This window comes from Erithacus rubecula (assembly GCF_903797595.1).
Source record: "Erithacus rubecula genome assembly, chromosome: 4".
NCBI classification, from domain to species: domain Eukaryota; kingdom Metazoa; phylum Chordata; class Aves; order Passeriformes; family Muscicapidae; genus Erithacus; species Erithacus rubecula.
Window position 1 is genome coordinate 8538344 of NC_136686.1, and position 21437 is coordinate 8559780.

The 21437-nt window shown below is 44.8% G+C and overlaps 1 protein-coding gene across 1 annotated transcript; it reads left to right on the forward strand.

The window, feature by feature from the left end:
* Positions 1 to 313: 313 nt before the first annotated feature.
* Positions 314 to 18949, forward strand: CD9 (CD9 molecule). The gene is made up of 8 exons (XM_079303832.1): positions 314 to 470; positions 10491 to 10590; positions 13077 to 13174; positions 14356 to 14430; positions 15389 to 15481; positions 16021 to 16110; positions 17800 to 17883; positions 18599 to 18949. Exons 1-8 carry the CDS (start codon positions 405 to 407, stop codon positions 18662 to 18664), a joined length of 672 nt encoding a protein of 223 aa, XP_079159958.1. The 5' UTR covers positions 314 to 404; the 3' UTR covers positions 18665 to 18949.
* Positions 18950 to 21437: the final 2488 nt, after the last annotated feature.

The following is a 21437-nucleotide window of genomic DNA, read 5'->3' on the forward strand; positions in this document are numbered from 1 at the left end:
TGGTGGGACACTGAACAGGCTCCCCAGGGAATGGTCAAAACCCCAACCCCGCCAGAGCCCGGGAGCGTTTGGACAAGGCTCCGGCCACAGGGTGGGATTGCTGAGGCCGCGCCGTGCAGGGCCGGGAGCAGCACTCTGACATTCCCCGCGCTTCCCTCCGCTCCATGCCGGGACACAGGACACTCCGATCCCTCGGGAGGGCCGGTCACGGCCCCGTGCGGCGCTGCCGAAGCGCCGGAGCCCGGCCGGCCTTGGGGCGGAGAGGGGCGGCCTCAGGTGCGGGGCGCGGCCGGGAGGCGGCCCCGGGGGCGGGCGGGGGAGTCCCCGAGACACCCGGGCAGGGCTGCATTTAAGGAGCGGCGGCGGAGCGCGGGAGCCTTGTCCCAGTCCCTGGAGCCGGCACCATGCCCGTCAAAGGAGGCACCAAGTGCATCAAGTACCTGCTCTTCGGCTTTAACTTCGTTTTCTGGGTGAGGCGCACTGGGCCGCGCTGCCCGCGGGACAGGCACGGAGGGGAGGGGAAGCGCCGGGAGCCACGTTTTGTTTGTTTTTCTGCTGCGTGTTTTTTGCCGTTTTTCCCACTTGCCACCCCTCGGAAGGAGAGAGACGGGTGCCCCAGTGTTCACCGCTTTATTTTTCACGTTTTTTGGGTTTTATCGTAAGGCGGGTTGAGTGTGCTGCCAGGCGGGAAGGGGGTGCTGGGTTTGTGGCTCGCCCCCCCGCTCAGCATCCCCCAGCACTGCGAACGATCCTCGCCCTAAAGCTGTGTGTGCTGGTCGGGCTCCCCAGTGGCTGAGCCCGGGGTGAGCCGGTTCCTCGCACGTTGCAACCTGTGGTTGTAGTGTGTGTGAACCCCGGCTGTCGGTGGGAGCTGTGGCTTCCCTTCTGGGCGAATCTCTCGGAGCAGAGCGGCACCCATGGTTATCGCGTCTCCGGTGTGGTTTCTGGCCCCTCTGCGCCCTGTTGGCCGGGCAGCGAGGGAAGGGAGAGCACGGCTGAGCCGAGGGGCTCGGGCTGTTCTCAGGTACTCGGGGCACCTGGATTTAGCGCTGTCTCCTGCATGGAAAAGTACGAGAGCTGCTTGTGTGCCTGATGGATAGGCGCAAAGCGTATAGTTCAAAAAGTTGGGTTTCCTCTGGGCTGTTTGCCACGGTGGAGAAGGGCGTGTGTGGCTCCGATGTGGAGGAGCGAAGTTGGAGCTGCGGGAAGAGTTGGGAGTTCAGTGTTGATGGATGAAGTGCTCGGGATGGCTCGGTGTCAAAATGGGTTACAGCAGAGCTGAGAAAACAGAGTTGGGCTGCAGTTCAGGCAAGTTGTGCCGAGGTTGACCCAGGAAAGCACATGTTGGTAGCCGGGACAGTGAGCAGGGCTGTCGCATTTGCAGGATTAGAGCTGATCAGAAGGAAAAGCTTAATAAAGCACTGACTGAAACTTACAGTCAGTGAATTTCTAAACCTCTTGTTAAAAGAGACTGAATTATTCATGGTTTGCCTTGTGCTTGTTTTGTTTGTTAGTTTCAAAACTGCTGACTTTCTGCAGTGTTTTATGGGACAAAAATTCTTGTTTTCAGAAGCATTGCCTCAAAGAAGCTTTTAATCAGAGCATCACTGCCTTGTTGTCTGAGGCTCAGGGCTGAGAATGGGGAGAGAGGTTTTGTTTAGCTTGGGATGTACCTGTTGCCTGGGAATGTCATGGTAATAAATTACTGAGGTTTTAGTCTTACCTTTGAGTGCTGGTGGATGCAGAATTGTACTGGTGACAGCGTGCAGGGAAGAAGAATGGTGCTGCTGCCCAGAGGAGCTGAGAGAAGGCTTTTTCAAGTTGCCTTCTTGAGGCTGGCAGCAGGCTGCCAGGATGTGGGAAAGAGAAGAGGAAGAAAAAGGGAAGGGAAATAAATACATTTTGGAGATTCTAGTAAGTGTCTGGAGGCCCTAGGAGCCAGTGAAAACAGCTTGTGTCAGCCAGAGACAAGTGTGTGTTTGGCCAGATGGTCCTTGGCTCTTGGGTATCACCACATTTCATTGTGACCTACTGAAAATAGTTGCAGGGGTGTTCAGGAGGTATGGTGTTAGCAAACCTTGTGTTCTCTGTAGAGAAATAAAGTAGCTGTATCCTGGGTTATTCCACACTGAACAGCATAAGAGGAAAGGTGTTCTGGGGCTGCCAGCATTAAAAGGCAAGAACCACCCTAATAAAAAAATAGGCTTTAATGTTTCTTTATGGTTTTGCAAATGTGAAAAGTCTGTGATGTAATGGAAGTATGTTGACAAAACCTGTTGTGGCCAAGTAATTCTGTACCTCCTTTTTCTGAGATAAGCTGCCGCCAAAGGATAGGTGAGGCATTTAAGTGGTCTGCAGCAAACCTGCAGATGGCTGCGAGTACTGTTAGGTGGGATGTATTTGCTTCCATCAGAGGCTTGAACAAGGGTAAGAGGAAGCAGAAAGGCTCAAACAGCTTTGTAAAGGAAGCTATTGAAATAAAAAGGGAAATTCTCAAAGCTGAACCCAAGGAAAGGAGATAAAGGCTCATAAATGAGCCAAATAAAATTGACAATAATGTTAGCCAAAGGAAAGCTTTAGGAGTAATTTGTGAAAGCAAATCCAAGTAACATACCCCTCTTCAGAAAAGTGAGGAAAAGGAAGTTTCTCAGGGAGTCCTCCCAGGCTCCAGGTGTAAAAGTTTTGAGAGCAGTGTTTGGCAGGACTTTATTTTACTGGGGAAGATTTTAACCAAGTTCTATGCCATGACCTGTCTTTGCCTCTGAATCCTGCACAGGCTTGAACTGACCTCTCTGTGCAAAGGAGGTGAAACAGGAGAAGCAGCAGCAAATGTTTGATTAACAATTCTTCAAGGTCACACAGTACTTCAGAACTCTGAGTGAGTTGTGATTAGGCAACTGCCCCTGCTCACCATCCCTCTCAGTGCTGGAGGGCTGGAATGCAGCTTCTGGGAGTCTGGGATGCCCAGAGAATGGTACATACAGAGTATCTGGAAAAAGCCAAGGAGAAGATTCTTTAAAAGCTGTGTACATGTGGAAATGGGACACTGACTACTGCAAGGGGAAGTCAGACTTCATGAAGCTGCTGCCTTGGAGCCTTTAAAAGCCAGAAAGTTGGAGAGGGCAAGGAGTGGTTGGTGTTGGTTCACTTGTTCAGTGTCTCCTGCAAATCTCAGTTCTCTTGTGAAAACCAGGCAGTCCTGGAGGAAGATCCTGGCAAGGATGAGATGGCTGTCGGAGTGGAGGCAGAGCTGTGGGGAGGTGCAGCTCTCCTGTCCTGGAGAGATGCAGCAGTGCTGACACAAACTCTGCAGTGGTCAGTATAGCCTTACCTCACCTGGAGAAGCACAGGAGGCTTGGGAAAGCAAGAGGAGGGTTTCTGCCATGAGCAAATGTAAGTATGTTAGGATTCTTCAGCATGGAAATGTACTACAGATCCTTAGGATCATGTTTGTGCAGTCAGTAGATAGAGCCTGACTGCATTGAAAGCAAGAGCTGTGAGATATTAAACCAGGAAAGAGGACATTTTCAGAAGAAAAGTGTCACTGTGTGGACAGTGGTGATGCTTTCCCCTCAGCAGATGTTGAGGAATAGGTTGGTCAAGGGATACTTGGCTAATCACAGAATGAACTAGGTTGAAAAGACTTGAGATCATCTAGTCCTGCCTGTTTACATGGAGTTCAGCAGCCTTTTGTTAATTTTTCTTCTCTCAGGGTGCTTTCTGTGTCTTGGCACAATCTTTAAGTGCTTGACATGTAGACCAGGAGGTTGGTCCTGGGAAAGGCCGCTGTCTGTCCTGTTCTCCTAACCCTTCCGGAGGATCCTGTGCTTGATTGATCCAATGGCATTTCTCCAGCTGGGAAGGCTGGACACTGACATGGTGTTCTCTGAAACTTTTGGAACTTCGGAGTTTGCCTTAAAACATACTTGTGGCCTAAATGGAAGGAAGAGGACATCTTTAGAAGACAGGTTAAGCATGGATCAGTAAGTTTTGGGTCTCAGTCCCCTCTCTGAAGTGTAGGAATTAGGGATGGCTGTTTCCACTTGGGATGGAGTGTTGCAGCAGGCACCAGGCTCTGTGCTGCTGTTGTGCTGCCCTTGTTGAGGCTGGTGTTCTCCCACCCAGGTTTGCAAAGAGTTTTGCTGCCTTGGCATGGCCAGTGCTGGCCCTGGCATCCCTAACAGACTGCTCTCTAATAATAGAAGTTTGGGGGCTGCTTTGGAGTGTGGGACAGAGGGTCAAGCCTGATACAGAACTAATTTCTTTTTCCATCAAGCTAGCTTGAGTTTGGCAAGAACTCAATGGAAACAGCACATTTTGTGCCTTAAACCTGAGCAGTGAATTGGTCTTAGCAAAGTTGGCTTGGACCAACCTTAGTGTGAGCAGTGTTGGATTGCCTTGAGTGAAGAGTGACTGTCTTTAGCTGTGATCCCTTAATTCCCTGGGTCTGCTCAGGCTTCTTGGTCCTGGTGATGAAGTCTCTTCCCAGGAAAATTGTGGGCTCCTGAGCAGCTTGCACCGTGCCAGGCAAGTGCCTGCCTGTTCCCCCCCAGCTTCCTGCTGCTGAACAAAAGCAAAGCCTTGCATTGTTAAACTTAAGTGCTGGTTTTTCCCCTTGTAAATTCTGTGGAATATGAAGACATCTGCTTGCTAATATTTATGGTTTAATGTGTTTTAGGCAAGCAAGTGCTGTAGCACAGAGGCAGAGTTCATGTTGAGTTTTGAGCAATCACTTTCTTGTTCCTTTCCACTGTTAGGCAGCATTCTTGTCCTGATTTCACCCTCTCTAGAGCACTGTGTATTCTATGAATAAATGCATTTGTGTGTGGTAGTGCCTCCTAAAGTAAGATGAGCAGAATTGGGCTTGGAGAGCTCTTTTCTTTGTCTAATTTGAAGATACCTGTGACTGTGTTCTGAGCCAATTTCAGCTGTTTTTGTGCACTAAGAACAGCAATTCAGAGCATATCTCTTCCTCCAGTGCAGCAGAGGACTTGCAGGATGGGCAGGGAAATATGCATTTGTCTGTTAGTGTGTATACATATGTAGGCACATATGAAAAATTCAGAAATTAGTTGCTTTTCATTTCTGAATGAACTGATGCAGTTGCTGACTACAATGTGTGAATCTAATGCAACTTTGGCTCAGTTCAGTCTGTTTTGACTCCAGTAAGTTCTGTGAAGTCAGGAATGGAGTTTGGAGTATGTTGGCTTGAGAAACCTGAAGTGAAGCTACTTAAGAGTTCCTGCAGCCCTAGCTCCTATTTGCAAGTCTATTTGCAAATATAGTAGACTAGCTTCTGAATAGGAACTTGTATGAAATGGGCTCTAGTCTTGGCAGTGGCCCAGGAATTTTGTAATGTTGTTCCTCCTGTACTGGAGCACCATTTTATTGCAAAAAGTGCAGTGACATTAACATAGGCCACAACATTCTTGAGGCTAGCTAAGCAGAAAGAAAATACTTCCTTTCCAATCTACTTTTTTCCAAACTAATTTGAAAATAGCTGCAGTTTCTTGTATAGCTGCAGGCCCACATGGGACAAGTGTTAGGGGAGCCTTTTCAAAACTCTGAAAACCTGTGCTGTTGTGGATAACACTAATTTGGTAATTGAGGGTTTAAAGTGCTGTTGAGCCTCACCTGTACTTACTGTTTATGGAGTTTTATTTATGGAGTACCAGCCAGTAACAGGACAGAAACAGTTCATTACTACTCATGATGTTCTCAATTTCTTTGCATAGTTCTAGATCTGATCCTGGCTTTGTTAGTCTAAAACAGTGAGAAATTAATTGTCTTATGTAGTCAGGCTTTTTAGCTAAAAGTTCAAATATATTTATGAAATGAAGATGGCAATTTTTTTATGTCTTCTTGTCACATCCCCGGGTAAACCTATATATGAAACAGTAGTATAGAGCCTGACATACCTTCTTTACCTCAAGAAAAAAATGAGTAAGTGTTCTGTTAGATCCCATTCTTAGCTGGCAACACTGAATTGACTTCTTTATTTTCATGTAATAACTTTACCTTCTGCTGGAGGTAGGGCCATGAGCTTGGTAGAAGTTGTATATAAACTTGGTCTGATGGTGTCAAAATGGCAAAACTTTTTTTTTGTGTGCATGCAAAGGCTTTTTTTACAGGTTTTGAGCCATTTACCGGATATTCTTGAAATATCTAGTTTCTTCCCTATCCCTGCCTCCATTCTGAGGAAGTGGAGGGTGTCCCTTTCTCAAAGTTTTGTCTGTCAGGACAGACAAGGGACTGTCTTGGGACTTAGTAAGTGCTTGGACCTTGAGCTCCTTGAGAGGTGATTCTGCCTGTAGAAAGATGAGATGATCTTCTCTAAGGTGTCTGAGGCAAGTGAGGTGCTTGTCCTTTATCAAGGTCAGAAGGGACTGAACAAAATGGTCTTTATGAAATAGTGGTTAAATCCAAAATAGTCTTTCCAGCTTTCCAAAACAGTGTTACACATTGCACTGCTATGGGATATGTTAACAGAATTGGTGGCTTGGGTTAGGGGTTTTTTATTACTTAAACCTTAAGGTTTTAATGAGTGTTTATGGCATTGTTGTTAAACCAAAGAGTTTCCTGTGCAGGCCTTCTGCTGAGAGAGACCTGATCTGTGAAACCTGGGGTGTCAGAGTGGGGCAGAAATTTCATGAGAGTTGCCTGGTAGTGTTGAGTGCTGGGGCACACTCTGAGCTTATGCTCAAGGTAGCCAGGGATGGGGAGGAAGGCAGAGTGTCCCGTGTGGCTGCTGCTGCCAGGATACACAGGCTTTCTCATCCCAAGTGTGTTCTGTCTGGTTCGGGTATTTCCTCAGTTATCTCTTCTCACTTGGAAGGCTGGGACACACCCTTGGATATACCCAGAGGCAAAGCAAGGGGGAAGGGGTGGCTTTGGAGAAGGTGGATGGGTGGGAGGAGGGAAGTCCTGCTGAGGAGGTTCACCAGGGAAGGTGCAGGGCTGTGCAAGAAAGGAAGGCAGACCGAAAAAGCTGGTTTTCCTGTTGCAACAGGCAGAAAGCTGCATTCAAGAGTGAGCTTTAGGGGCAAAGGGGGGTGTGTTTGCCTGTAATCGAAAGAAAAACAGCCCAAGAAACCTCCACAGGGCTAGGAGAGGAGTGGCCGGGTAGTTCTACCCTTATTGCAGCTGTGGAGCTGCCAAGCAGAGTAGGAGTGAGCTGGGAGTGGTGGTTATGGAAAACAAGGAAGCCTGGTTAGCTGGAGCAGGGAAGGTAGTAGTGTAATTGTGCCAGGACATGCTGTTACTGGAAAATCACTACCACAAACTTTTCCAAAACAGTGAGTGAGCAATGTCCCTTTAGCTTCACACTTTGGTCAGATTGGAAAAAAATCCCAACCCTGTCTTCTGAGCTCTTTTTGCTGTGCTTGTCACTTTAGAAACATACTGCTTACCTGTCTGATAAGCACACAAACCTGTTCTTTTCTTTGTGTGTGTGAAACCAGACAAAATGCATTACTTTCAGGAATAGAGTGTTGTTCTTTTCCTGCTAAATTTCTCTTCCAGCACAGTGTAGAGCTACTTAGAGACACACAGTATTGCTCAACTGCTGTGACAAAATAGGTCTGTTAGATGGGGAATCCCCTTGGATTACCAAACAAAAACCCAACCATCACGTTAGTTGGGATTTTCTTCCGTTTGCCTGAGGTTGGGGGCCTTGCACCCCTTTCCCAGGAAGGAAAAACAATCTTCCAAACCATCCCAGCAGGGGTGCCCATCCTGCTGGCTTAGCATGGGTGAGCAGGGAGGTGACAGTGCCCAGTCTCTAGCATGCCACACTGGCCAGAGGTGCTGCCAAGTTCCCATGGGGCTGTGCTTTTCTCTTCCTTAGAGGCTGGTGTTGCTGTGTCCTTGTTTCTCCCTTGTTTTGATGGAAACTTGAAGCTTTAAGTTTCTTTCCTTCTGCTTTAAAACTGCCTTTTTTTAGTTCAGTGGTCACTGTGGGTAGTAAGAGCACAAACTGAGAACATAAGTTTGCTTTCCTTAAGAAACTGAGACAAAAAGCCTCTTATTCTTGCATGAAGGAGCTGCATTTTATTTCTCATCCACCATGCAGAGAATTATCACTGTTTCATTCTGCCACTTTTTTTAGTGCTGTGCAGTAGTTCACTGGCATGAAATGTTACCACTGTTTTGTGATCCTGTAAGTCTCTTGTCTCCCTGGCATCTTCTTAAACTTTCCCACAGAGTGACTGCTTTTCCAAGGAGAAAACATGCCATGTACCTCTGGGTGGTGGTGGGGAAGGGTTAAATTTGTGTTTTGAAAGGAGCTATGTTAGATACATCATCTCTGCCCAATGTGAACAGACCAGTTTGTTTCTGGAGGGCATTCACTGAGCCTTCTCCTTTGTTTGGAATTTTAAGATTATCTGCATGGTTACAGCATGGCTTAAGAGTTTCTTTAGTTTTACAGTCCTTTTCTGTGCCCTGCTCCATTTGCAGGGCTCTCTACTTGAACACTGAAGCTTGTCAAACTGTAAATAAATTTGGTAGGTGACAAGAGCTGGGTGTTCAGGCTTGTGGCCTCACAATTTGTGAGTTCCTGGCAAAACCAGCAGAGGCTGTATGTTTTTTCTAATGATGGAGATCTGGATCAGCTATAAAAACTGAAGACTATTGGATGACCCAGGAAGGGGAGTCTCAGCTATTAAATACTGGGTGACTTAATAGCAGTCTCAAAGCTGAGTTTTGTCCACCACTAAGCCTTTCTGATGTTTTAACTGAGGCACTGGGGTGAGATGAGGTGGCAGAGGCTTTTTTTGAAGTGATGCTGCAGGTAGAGCAGCAACTCTTTTCTCTGTCAGCTCCTCTTTGTTACCTCTCCTTCCCCTTGGGGTGTAGCTGTGGCACAAGAAATTGAAATAATGACGCTGGTGTGACATTCTGTGTCTAGCAAGGTGCTCCAGCACAACTGAACCATCTTGTCAGGGGAGCCCTAGCAAGGCAAGCAGGAGGTGTGTGCAGGTGTGCCTTGGGAGTAAGCACCAGAAACACCAACAAAGGCTTTTTGCTTGGGTCTGGAAACCTCCAAGTAGGCTTGGCTCTTTGGGTTGTGTCACTTGATCTGTTTTCCTAGTAGAACCCTGCAGCTCCTCTTGGAGGCACTCGGGTTCCTGCCCTACAGGAAAAAAAGAAAAGCTGGTTTACAAAAACTGGGGTTTTGTGTGAGCAGGAACTCTCCCAGAGCAGGGAGAAGGGGCTCTCACTTCTCAGGTGGGCTGGGTGTGGAAGGGGTGTGTCCCTGGGTGCTTGCCAAGGGGATGCTGCCCATATTTCTACTGAAAATTGGCATTGTTAAACACGTCCCAATTTCTTAGGGACTAGTCAGGAATGTTTCCTTCTACAAGGACCTTCTTATCAGAGGTCAGGCTTTAAGGATTTTATTGGAATCTTTTTTGCTTTTCATGCATGCTTTGCCTGACCAAAGCACCAGACTTGATAAACTTATTGCTCACTTTTAAGTTTAAAATTTTAATGTCTGCTGCAGCGTTTGGGATTTCTGTCCTCATCTTGCTTTTGTAGAGGTTTTTTTTAATAGTTAAATGGTCTTCAAAGGGAGAGCTGAGAAGCATACTCCAGCTTTCTGCTTTGTTTCTTCATTTTTGGTTTCTTCATTCTGGTTTCTTAATTTTCATACATGCAAGAAAATTCCATTTTTTTTTCTTTTCAAAGGAGGATTCAGTCTCTTCAAAGCTAACTGTTGCTATTGGCCTTTCCAGAGTGCAATTCCCTCTTTGTTGCAGAACTTCCTATGGCTTTTGCCAGATGTTTCATCCAGAGGCCAATTTATACACAGTGATTTGCTGTAAGCACAGGTACCAATGTTAAAAGGAACCTGGAGGCATACAGGCAGAGATGATAATGAAATAAAACTAAATATTACCTAAAATTCGATTGTATTGCTCCAGATTAGCAATGTTGCTGCTTCTGCAGTTGATTTTTTTTTTTTTTTTTTATTCCTGTCAGTGTGGTCACTTAATGGGTTGGTTTTATCTTGTTACAAGAAGAGCACTCTTCCTGAACTCCCTTCTATGGCATTTTGAACTCTCAAAAGTTTAATACACTAAAACTTCAGCTGGCCTTACAAGGCACTTTTCCTTGTGATAAACTTGCTTTTCAGTGTGAAGCTTTAAGGTCACTAAGTCATGCAAGCAATGTCTGCAGCCACCCAGAATAAAACAATGCATGGAAGGATGAGTGGAAGTACACTTGGCTAGACCTTGGATATTTTCAGAAAGGAACAAGAATGGCATTGTTCTCCTGTTGCATTGGAGTTTATATTATGTAAATGCCTCTGTCAACAAGGTGGTTCCATGTCTGGAACTTTATGTGTTGGTATCCTCATCCTTTTATGCTTGTCCTTTGTCATCTCTTTAAATAAAAGCTGTATCCTGTGCTTGCTTCTGATTTTGTTACTAATGCAAGGCAGGGTGGATTAGTTGCTATCATTTAACAAGCCTTCCTTGTTCTTACAGCTTGCAGGGACAGCTGTGCTTGCAATTGGACTATGGCTTCACTTTGATTCACAGACCAAAAGCATCTTTGAACTGGACTCTGACACAAAGTTTTACACAGGTGAGCTGGAGGATCACTTGGGGGATAGGTCACACTTTTGTGCCCTGATTTCCAGGCTGCTGAGGAGCCTTTGCCTTCCTTAAAGGGTAAAAAGGCAAAACAGCCCTGAGCAGCCTGAGAGTAATTTTCCCTGGCTGGTGCTGGGGGCAGCTTCCCTTATGAGCTCTTGTGCAGACAGCAGTGCTGAGTGTGAGTGCTTTCTTGGCTCTTCATCCTTTTTCCTACAGTAGCTTTTGTTCCTGTCAGCAAACATTTTGTAATCCCAGGGGCTCCTTGAAGACAGAGGGTGTTGCTTCCTGATGCTCATCACCATATACATTAGTGAAGTTTCATGCTAAGCTAATTGAGTAATTAATAATTTTTCTCCAGAGTGACCAACCTGAGCTACCCAGAACACAGCTCTGTTGCCTCATCTCTCAAAAGAAGCATGTGCACTTTTGTCTGACTCTTATAGCCCTACATCTCCTAATTCATGCTGAGCTGAAGGGCAAGAATGCACAAATATCTTAATACTTATGAGAATTATTCCAGCCAGCATGGATCAATGTAGCTTTAGCTAGACTATATGGAAGGTGTAAGATCATTAATTAGGGCACACACATTTTTAGTTTGTTAATGTCATAGGAATTAAGTGAACTGAATTTTATCTGAACTTTGATTCTGATCTCTACAGTTGCTTTTAAGCTTGGGCAGAATGAATAATTTGGTTATTGTCACCTGTAGGTACTCAAACCCTTGGAGAAGCTCTGCTGTGAGGAAAGGCTGAGGGAATTGGGATTGTTCAGCCTAGGGAATAAAAAGCTTTGGGGTGATGACCTTGTGGCCTTCCAGTGCCTGCAGGGAGCCCACAGGAAAGATGGAGAGAGACCCTTGACAAGGGCCTGTAGTGACAGGACAAGGGGCAATGGCTTCACACTGACAGTAGGTTTAGATTGGATATTGGGAAGAAATTCTTCCCTTTGAGGGTAGCTACTTACCTGTGACAACTCCCAGGCTGGTGTCTAAAGGGTCACTTGTAAGGAGGTGCAACTTGTGTTGCAGCCTTAGTCCTAGGGTGGCCTGTGCCTGGTGTAGAGGCTGTAGTTGGGAATATTGAGATGCTTGTGGGACTTCTTGAAGAAGCTGCAGGCATGCAGACAGGTTATCTGTGAGAAAAATTGTGGTTTGCCCTTGGTATGATGGCATCTTAGCAAACTGGATTGTTCTTGGTGTTGCCAAGAAGATTATCAGATGCTTTTAAGTGGACCTCAGAGAAAAGAAATCTAAACTTTGCTGTTGAGCTGAATATTTAGCAAGTTTTATTTTGGGTAGTCTAAACTCCTTCACCTCTGAAAACATAAAATTTTTATGATGTGATGTTTAAGCTACTGGCTAGATGCAGCCAGTGAAACCTGTTTGAAGTCTCTGTATGTTTAACTGAATTTTAAAAAGAAGCTCAATGGGAATTTCTGCTTTAATGTAATTTTCTCGGTGTAATTACTGACTGTAGTAAGTTAAAGAAAGTTATCTCAAAGGTTTTCTGTACAACTCAAACTGGAATAAGAGGTACTGATGGACTCTATTTTACTTTTCCAAAATGGAAAAAGTTTAACTTCAGGTTAAAAAGTCCATATTGGAATTTCCTCCTGATGAGAAATGTCAGGCTTAATCCCTTACAAATGCTGCATCAAGTGGATCTTTATTTTGGTAGCTAATCTGACTATTTGCATCTAGAATATATCATTTGCAAATGCTTACATCTGGCTTCCTTTAATTAGTATTGATTTGATCTTTGAGCTGTATTTTTGTCCCTATTGATAGAAATGTCCTGCTTGTGTTGCATGTGCTTTGTGCTCATTCTTTGATGCTTCTCTGCCCCTGTAATATTCCTTGCCATCCTTTGGGAGTTTTCTTGCTCACCACATCTTGCTGCTTGCTGTCTCCTGCTTACAGCTATGATGATTAGGCTGGTTGTTCCCAGGTTTAGGAGCCAGAGGATTTGGCATAAATGGAGCCTTTTACCTCAGAAGTGTTTATTCCTTCTGCTTCAAACATACTCGCTACCTAATTTCTGGACAGAATAGTTTACAAGCTCTGGCACTCTTCATCATTTGAAGAAGTACCTGCTTCAAGACTTCAGTTGTTAATAAATCACTATTCCAGCTGTCTCTAATTCCTGTTGTCTGTCTTCACTTGAGAAGTTGATAACACTTGGCTCAGAACCTCTTTTAAAAAGTTGTACAGTTTCTCTTAGATGGCTTTATCTTGCATATTTTCTAAAACTTGTGAAACTGCAGTAGGGGTACACATTAATTGTGTCAAAATGAAGAATTGTCAATTTTTCAGATGTGTTTGCTTTGAAAATTATGCAAAACCCCCACTTTTTTACTACAAACACCTTGCTTAAACTTGGGAAAAGCTACCAATGCTATTTGTGGAGCAATTGATAGCATACCTTGCTGCTGAGTTCTCAGTGACCTGCACACCTTTGTTTTCTTCCTCCCTAGGTGTTTACATTCTTATTGGAGCTGGTGCCCTTATGATGCTGGTTGGTTTCTTGGGATGCTGTGGTGCATCACAGGAATCTCAGTGTATGCTTGGCCTGGTAAGTGTTTAGGGTAATGCTTCAAATTTTGAGCAGCATGATGAGAAAGGAAGGAAAATATTACTGTGTAATTCAAGGGCAGCAGATTGTGGACCCAGAACAATCACAATGTTTAAACTCATGCTCATCTACATAATGCTAAAATGTTAAATATAGTTTGCATTTCTGGTCTGAAATCCAGGTGCTCCTGCTGTGTTTGAGTGCAGGATGGCCTCAAGAGGCTGGATATGTCTGACATACACTGAAGTGTCAAGACTGGGAGTACTGTGAACACAGAGCTAAAATATTGATAAGGCAGTGCTATCATTGCTAGACAGTTCATCCTGGACTTGGATGGTTGTGCAATATTTAATCTCTGAGACCAGAGCTGTTGTATTTGATGCTTGAAACAACAAGGCTCTACTGTTCATAACCACAAGATGAGCTCTTCTAGTTGACAACTGCTCTACAAGCCAATTACTGGAGAGCACCCTCATTGTTTTCAAACTGGAGGGGCCAGTAGAGCTTACTGAGTTTGTGCACACCTGTACACTTGCAGAACTATTCATCCAAATAACCAGAAGACTGGGTTAATAAAAGACAACTGCTATAGCCACTGAAGGAACAATTCCCCTTTTGTATCACAGAAGAACCTAAATTCAAGTATTCATTGCAGAATTATGCCTCTAGCCCTTTGTAATTGAGTATCTCTTTAAAGTGCTTCTAAATGATAGTGGTGTTTTGGATCTGGTATTCAGTGAGGGACAGAACATTTTTGTGTTTTATGGGATGTACAACAAAACAACCATTAGCTCTCTGGGAGTTGGTGGCGAGCTAGGAATTAAGTAATGACTCCTAAAGTAACAGGAGTGACAAACCAGAGGAAAGAATGGGTGTCAGCTGTTGTGATGTGTGTGAATAACTTGGACAACTTCAAAGTTGGCGTTAACAGATGATTGGCTTTAATTAACACTGATCAAAAAGCAGGACTGGTGCTTGGAGAGCACTGCCAGACTTTCTAACTCCTGGGAAGCAGTGTGGACCCAGTGCCCTTTTTCCTGGTGTTACCAATGTCTCAGACCTCCCACTGCAACCTGGTTGAGTGACAGCTCCCACAAGCCTGGATGAACTTGCAGTGTATGTGTGTGATGCTGGTTTGTGGTGCTCTGGCCTTCATGTATAATGTGGTCTTTCTTTTCTAGTTCTTCTTTTTCCTTTTTGTGATTTTTGCCCTTGAAATCGCTGCTGGAATCTGGGGATTTTCAAATAAAGAAAAGGTAGGTTGCTCTTGAAAGTTGGGAGTGGTGGGATGCTGGAACACGTTTCACAGAGAAATTGTGGCTGCCCCATCTCTGGCAGTGTGCCAGGCAAGGTTGGATGGGGCTCTGAGCAACCTGGGATAGTGAAAAGTGTCCCTGCCCATGGCAGGGGGCAGGACTTAGGTGATCTTGAAAGCCCCTTTCTGATCCCAAAACTCCATGATTCTATAAATGTGCCCACAGTCAGCAGTCTGCTTTTATCTGTGCCAGTACAAATCAAGCCCTTATTACCCATGGAATTTGGAGGAGAGGAAAGAGGCTGATTCAAGCAGAACAACACACAAAATTTAGCTGTAATATTTCAAAATGAAACTGTAGCATGGAAGCCAGAATCCAAGAGGCTGTTGCATGATAGAGGTGCCTTCCAGACAGTACCTGGCTGAGCTGGGTACCTGTTGAAGCAGGCTGGCTGGGAAGCTTTACCACTTCCAGAGAGGAGCTGGGTCAGCTGAAGGCTGTGTGTTTCTGCACCTGAAGCATGAGTGATATGGCCTGTCCCTCCCAAGCAGTCAGGATTCTGTCTTGTTTCAAATTCAGATGCTTGGAGACCAGGGTTGCTTTTCTGCTCACATTGTATTATACAGTGGGGAATATATAGAAACTTCTAGGGCACAGTATGGGCAGCCAGTGGGAAAAGACTTGGTTCTCTCACTCCTCTTAGAAGCCCAGAGATTTGGAAGGGGAAACAGTCTTACTTATTCAGGTGTGGTTATTAAAGTGAGTGTACAGTTATTTCTCACCTGAAATAGGTGAGCCCTCTGTTTGTACAGGGCAGAAGAATGGGTATTGTAGGCTGCAGGATTTTTTTATTGACTTGCTGAAAGCAAGTTTTTCATAATTAATACAAGGTATGACACTAATACACTATTAATAACATTATTAAATTATTAAGACAACTCTTTTTGCTTTTCCTTAGATTACTGATGAGTTAAAGGAGTTCTACATGGACACCTACAGAAAAAGAACTCAGCCAGGTGCCAAAGACACCCTGAAAGCATTTCAGTTTGCTGTAAGTATATGGTTCAGCTTAACCTGTACAGTAATGCTGCTGCACCATGCCAGCAGGGACTGTTCTCCATGCCACCCAGTTTCCTGTATGACTTCTTGCTGGTTAGAAGAAACCAAAGATTGCAGTGATATTTTTGTACAGTGTAAATGAATTCAGAATGCTGGTTTTTTTGCCCCTCTGAAGTGTCTAGAACTAGTTCTTGTTTTTCTAAAACTCAGCAGTAGGCTGGGAACACCTGGATTTGTGCTGCTGAGCTACTGGCACCCTAGTATGCACACCTGCCTATCTGTGAAGGTTCAGCTCTGTGTCTCTAAGGAGCACAGGCTGTCAACAAAATGATTTTGTGTGTACTTAGAGATCTAACTCTAAATTTCAAATACTTGTCCTTTAATTTAATAAAGGCTTGTTAAAATTAGGTTTATAGCAGTCAGGTTGACAGGACTTGGTCTGTAATAAAAACAAATGTAAATTTTTTTTTTCACCAAATTACTGAGCAAAAATAAGGATTATTTAACCTGGATCTCTTTTTTTTCCAATAGCTAAACTGCTGTGGCCTTACTGGGGTTCTGGAGCAGCCGTTCATGGAGACTTGTCCAGCCAAGACGCTGTCCGAGTCATTCACTACCAAGGTAAAGCTTGGCTTAGTTCACCATCAGCTCTGCCCAGTGGGTAGAGTGAGAAACACACTTCAGGAAACCTTCCTAGTCTGTGGGAAGTCCCCATGTCACACTGATGTGGCAGTGTGTGTCTGTGATCAGACTGGTTTTGGAAAACAAACCTGCTGTTATCATGGAAAAAACAAGCAGGAAATCTGACCTTGCTCAGGAAATGTGCAGTCTGTGTGTCACAGACCCACTGGTGGGGTGGGCAGTGGAAGATCAAGACTTTGCCTTAAAAAAACCACAAACTCTCAGTGCCTTGAGAGATCTGTTCTCCTCAGTGCATCTTCATGGTGCTTGCTGGGATCTGTCACCTCCTTCCTGGTTAGGGAGAAGTAGAGCTTGGGGTGGGAGCAAGTCTGAAGCTTCAGCAGGGACAGGGAGAGGGATAAGCATTGGTAGCCTGTTCAGGTGAGTTTGTGACTGAAGGCAATTCTCTGAATCAGGTTTCCCTGTTGGAATATTGCTGCAGAGGTGTTTGAATGCCACAAATAACAGGAGAAAACAGCTTGTAGTTTTTTACCACCCCTCTTCCTCTTTTCTTTACAACCATTCTGTGCTCTTGCTTTATGCTCCAAGACAGTTTGTATGATCTTTCTGTGGTTCTTACCATGCAGGAATTCAATTAATGACTTGGGGTTTTTTAATTTTTGTGGGCAGATATGCAAAGCTGTCAATTAGAGACCCTTCAGTCTGCATCTTCAGTCTGTGTAGTCTGAGTTGGAGTGTGTGGGAGTAGCAGAGACTGCATTCAGGTTTTATTGTTTGCTTTTATTCTGCTGTGTTTTAAGCTTCCTCTGTTGACTTTGTCTTGTGGTGCCCATTGTCAATTGTAGAAAAAGTGATAGACTGCAGGATCAAAGGGATGTAATGGAGCATGCCTCTAAGAACAGTTCTGTACTGATATTCTCATTGAACCAACTCATTCTTGCCAGTATATCCTTTTAATCCCAGATTCAGTCTCTCTTCCTAGACTGGATAAGGAACAACAACATAAAAAAGTGGCTTTCAGCAGCTCACTGATGTTTGCTGCTGGAACAAGCAGGACAGAAACTGGGATGAGACTTTGACCAGCTACCAATACTTATACCTCTGTAAAAGTGCCTTGTTCTTTTCATTGACCAGCATGTGTCTGTTCTGGGGAAAGGACTATACTTACTGCTTTTTGGGTTTTTTGGTTTTTTTTTTTTGCCATTTGAAGAGGTAATTCATTGTCCTGGGAACATTAAACTGGCCCCTCTATGAATCTGCCCTGGCATGGATCCTAGCCTAGGATATCCTACCATTCCCATGCACTCTGGGTTCATGAGGGGTCTGCAAAATTATAGTAGCATTTGGCAATATCAAGAGTGGCTTTAAATCCCTTTTGATAAGGGATGAGCAATGCCTCATCTGAAGTGCTGACAGCCATTAGTAACAAGCCAAGCCTGCTAAGTGACATGTTCAAATTGAGAGGGGAATCCTGCTGTCATCAAGGTACTGTTAACAGTTTTGAGATACTTGAAGAGTAGATTTCAACTTCCCCACCAGCTCCTATGTAGGACCATCCCTGGCTCCCTTTAAGGATGTGACAGTAAAGGCCAGATCAAAGCAGCTTCTAAAAGATGAGTCTACAAATGAACCCTTGTGAACACTAATGAACCATCTGTTCCATTTCAGTCCTGCCCTGATGCCATTGATGAGGTCTTCAAATCCAAATTGAATATCATTGGAGCAGTAGGTCTTGGCATTGCTGTAATGATGGTGAGTGTCCAGATTATTTAGAAGGTGCTCAGAGGATACTCAGAGCAGCAGTCTTGTAGAGCAGTACCTGGCCCAGCAGCTCACAAGGCCATTCCACTGAGGACAAGTCCCAGCAGGATCAGGGTGTGTGCTGCAGGGCCCTGAGGCAGTGCAGAGGCTGTGATGTCTCAGACCTCACTGGTTCTGCTTTGGATTAGGATCTGCCTCCTTGCACTTTCAGCAGTGGTAAAATCTCATCAGTGATCTGTGTATATATGGAGTGAAGATGTATTGGTCATGTTGCTGGCCCACATCTTAATCCTAATGTCTCTTGAGGATTCTTCTTCTGTTTTCTTTATAAAAATTATAGGCTCTGCTAGAGGGCTGAAATAACAGGGCTGCTAGAAAAACTTGTATTTCTGTGTTTGACTTCTCTGGAGAAAAGCTGATGCTGGGATAGTCAAAGATTTCTTAGGATTTCTTATAGCTGCTGGTGCTGTGCAGGGCCAGAAATTGAACTTGAAGATCATTGTGGGTCCCTTCCACCCTGACATATTCTGTAATCTGTTTTCAAGTGCTGAGGTGAATGGGATTCCTGGGAATGATCTTTGGGGATTGTGGGATGGGGATGGCAGAGTGAAGTGTAAAAATGCAGAATACATATGACTTCTGGGCTGGAAGAGCAGCTTGTCCTCATGCTTTGCTTTCCTGATTTCTAATCTGTTTCTCTTTCCAGATTATTGGCATGATATTCAGTATGGTTCTGTGCTGTGCCATCCGCAGGGAAAGAGAGATGGTCTAAGAGCTGCCAACCCAAGCTTCCTGCACTATAAAAATCCTTACCATTAACTTTTGAGTTCTAAAAGCATTTCTAAAATGTTATATATTTGTTACCTTTCTAATGCTTTGTGGTACTGATGTAGGTTTGCTTTTTATGTTACAAGTTAAAACTATAAAGGTTTATCTGACTCAAGACAAACATTTGTATATAAAATATCTGACTTTCTTGAAACTTGCATAATTTGGTGTAATTTATGTTGGAGACAATTTGATACTTAATAAAGAGTAACATGTATTGTTCGTGGGAGAGAGGAGATGTTGCTATGTGGATTAATCCCACAGTTTGATGCATAGCAAGGAGTTGAAGCTGTATAACATTAAGTGTTTTTGGGATAAAGCAGGAAATCACTTCTGTGCCAGTGCTCCGTGTTGAAAGGGAATGGGAGATGCTGTCTGAACATGGCAGGGTGTGGTCACTCTGTTTTCCTTGGTGTGAAATGAAAGCAGGTCTTAAATACATTCCTATGTTGTCATTGCTGTAACACTTTTACTGTCACCTCCCTGGAGGCTGGCAAAGCCTGGCTGTCTCACAGGTCATGTGCAGGCACTGGTAGCTTGATGCAGCCAGGCTGGGCTCTGCCTTGGAGCCATCTGGGCTTGCTGACATCAGCCTGTCTGTCCCCTGGCAGCTGGCAGGGCATTGGGCCCTTGGCAGGACACATTCCCTAGTGTATGCTCAGGAATTTTTCACTGGCTGGCTTTGGGGCTTTGTTTCCTCAAAGCCAGCAAGGTGCAGTCTCAAGGGCTTACAACATGTGTGCCAAATCTCAGGTTTCTGAGTGGAAAAAATGTAAGTTGCACAAGCAGTTAAGGGTCCAGCTCTGCAGTTGCAGAGTTGAGTCTGTCCTGTTTCAGATTAAATATGGGTATGGGAAAGACCAGAGACACCAGTGTGGAACCCTTAGCCTAAAGAATTACAACTTCTCCAATCTTTTTATTCTAATGGCTTTTTAGTGTTTTTGGGTTTTTTTTCTGTCTCCAAAATACATTCTTGTGGGGGCTGCCTATTGACTTACCAGCAAGTTGATGTGCTGTTCTGTACCTGGTGCTTGCTTACTGTACAATCTCATCTGTGTTCTTGGAAGCTTCTGGTCTCTGTCCTCTGGGTAATACAAATCTCTGCTTGTTCCCCTTTTTCTTCTGTGAGGAGGTTGGGATTTATTATGAGAAATACCAGAATTGGTGGGTGTCAGGCTCTGCTGATGCATTAATGTATTGTCACCTTTGTGTTACACTCTGTCACTTGTCTAAGGGAACCATGCAGCTCTCCTCTGTAACATATTGCACTGTTCTGTGTTCATGGGCCTTTAAAAAAAAAAAAGTGATTTTAAAAAAGTCAAATGGTGATCATGCTTTTGTGTGTCTTGCAGAGACTGAAATTACTCCAGAAAGGAGTTGATCTAATGTTCTTTTGTAGCTATATATGACAGCGTGGAGGGGAAGATCTCTTATGGTAATTTGAGAGCAGCAATGCTCCCCACTGAGCTCTTGCAGAGCTGAGAATTAGCATTTTTGTCAGCTGGGTAATTCTGGACATGAGAATGAACCTGGCACCTGAAGGAGCTGGAGTGAATTGCTGTCAACCATCAGGAAAGTTTACTGCTGACTTTTTGCTTCTTATTCACAAAATGTTTAGAATTCTTGTTCACAGACCATTGGAGGTTGGAAAAGACCTCCAAGATCATAGAGCTCAACCTTTGACCAATCACCCCCTTGTCAACCACACCAGAGCACTGACTGACACATCCAGTTGTTCCTGGGACACCTCCAGGAATGGGAACACCACCTCCTCCCTGGATGGGCCCCTCCAGTGACCAATCACCCTTTCAGTGAAATCCTTCCTGATATCCAACCTGAACCTCTCCTGGCACAGCTTAAGGTTGTTTCTTCTCATCCTGTCCCTGGGAGTAGAGCCTGACCTCCCCCTGGCTGCACCCCCCTGTCCAGGAGTTATGCAGAGCCAGAAGGTTCCCCCGAGTCTCCTCTAGGCTGAGCCACTTTCCCAGCTCCCTCTGAGGTTCCTCATCAGAACTGTGCTCCAGCTCTTTCCCCAACTCTTCTGCCCTTCCCTGGACATGCTCCAGCACCTCAATATATTTTATTGAACTGAGGGGCCCAAATTGGATGTGGGATTTTAGGTACAGAGTACAGAGGGAAAATCACTGCCCTGGTTCTGGTGGCCACAGTTTGATGCTGGTGAATGTGTTCAGATGGCCAAAAGCTGCTGGACTTCAACTACAGCAGATGCTGGCAGAGTTCAAGGAATTCTAGCAGGTTTGTAACTAGGGGGAGGAGAGCTCAGCTCAGCACCCCAGAGTGTGAGGTTTGGGCAATGGCTACAGAGGCAGCTCTTGAGCTGGCATCCAGGTCAACTTCCCCTGTTCCTGTGTTCTGCAAAAGCTGGAGAGGGGTTTCCTGGGATTTAATCTTGAGCTTGCAGTGCTGCTGCCTTCCCTGCAGTGTTTATGCCACACTCTGCCTCTTTAATGCCCAGCCTCAATCCACATGTGATTTTTTTTTTTTTTTTTAAGTGCTATAGCCCAATCTTTTATCCTTTTGAACATCTGCATGTGGGTTGGTGTTTTCTGAGGAATCAACACATGGGTAAGTCTTACTTTAATACTTGAGGAATAAAGATCAGCTCAGGTATTTTCCTTTTAGTAAGAACATGGACTACAGATGGAAAACCTGGTTGCACTCAGCCTCAGACCTGCAGGCAGTCTGGAATGAGTACT

Bases quoted from the DNA above. Each gene is read 5' to 3' on its own strand.
- CD9 (XM_079303832.1), top strand. From the start codon at position 405: ATGCCCGTCAAAGGAGGCACCAAGTGCATCAAGTACCTGCTCTTCGGC. The intron at 15,482-16,020 runs GTAAGTATATGG...TTTTTCCAATAG, and splicing joins TGAAAGCATTTCAGTTTGCT to CTAAACTGCTGTGGCCTTAC. The intron at 16,111-17,799 runs GTAAAGCTTGGC...GTTCCATTTCAG, and splicing joins CCGAGTCATTCACTACCAAG to TCCTGCCCTGATGCCATTGA.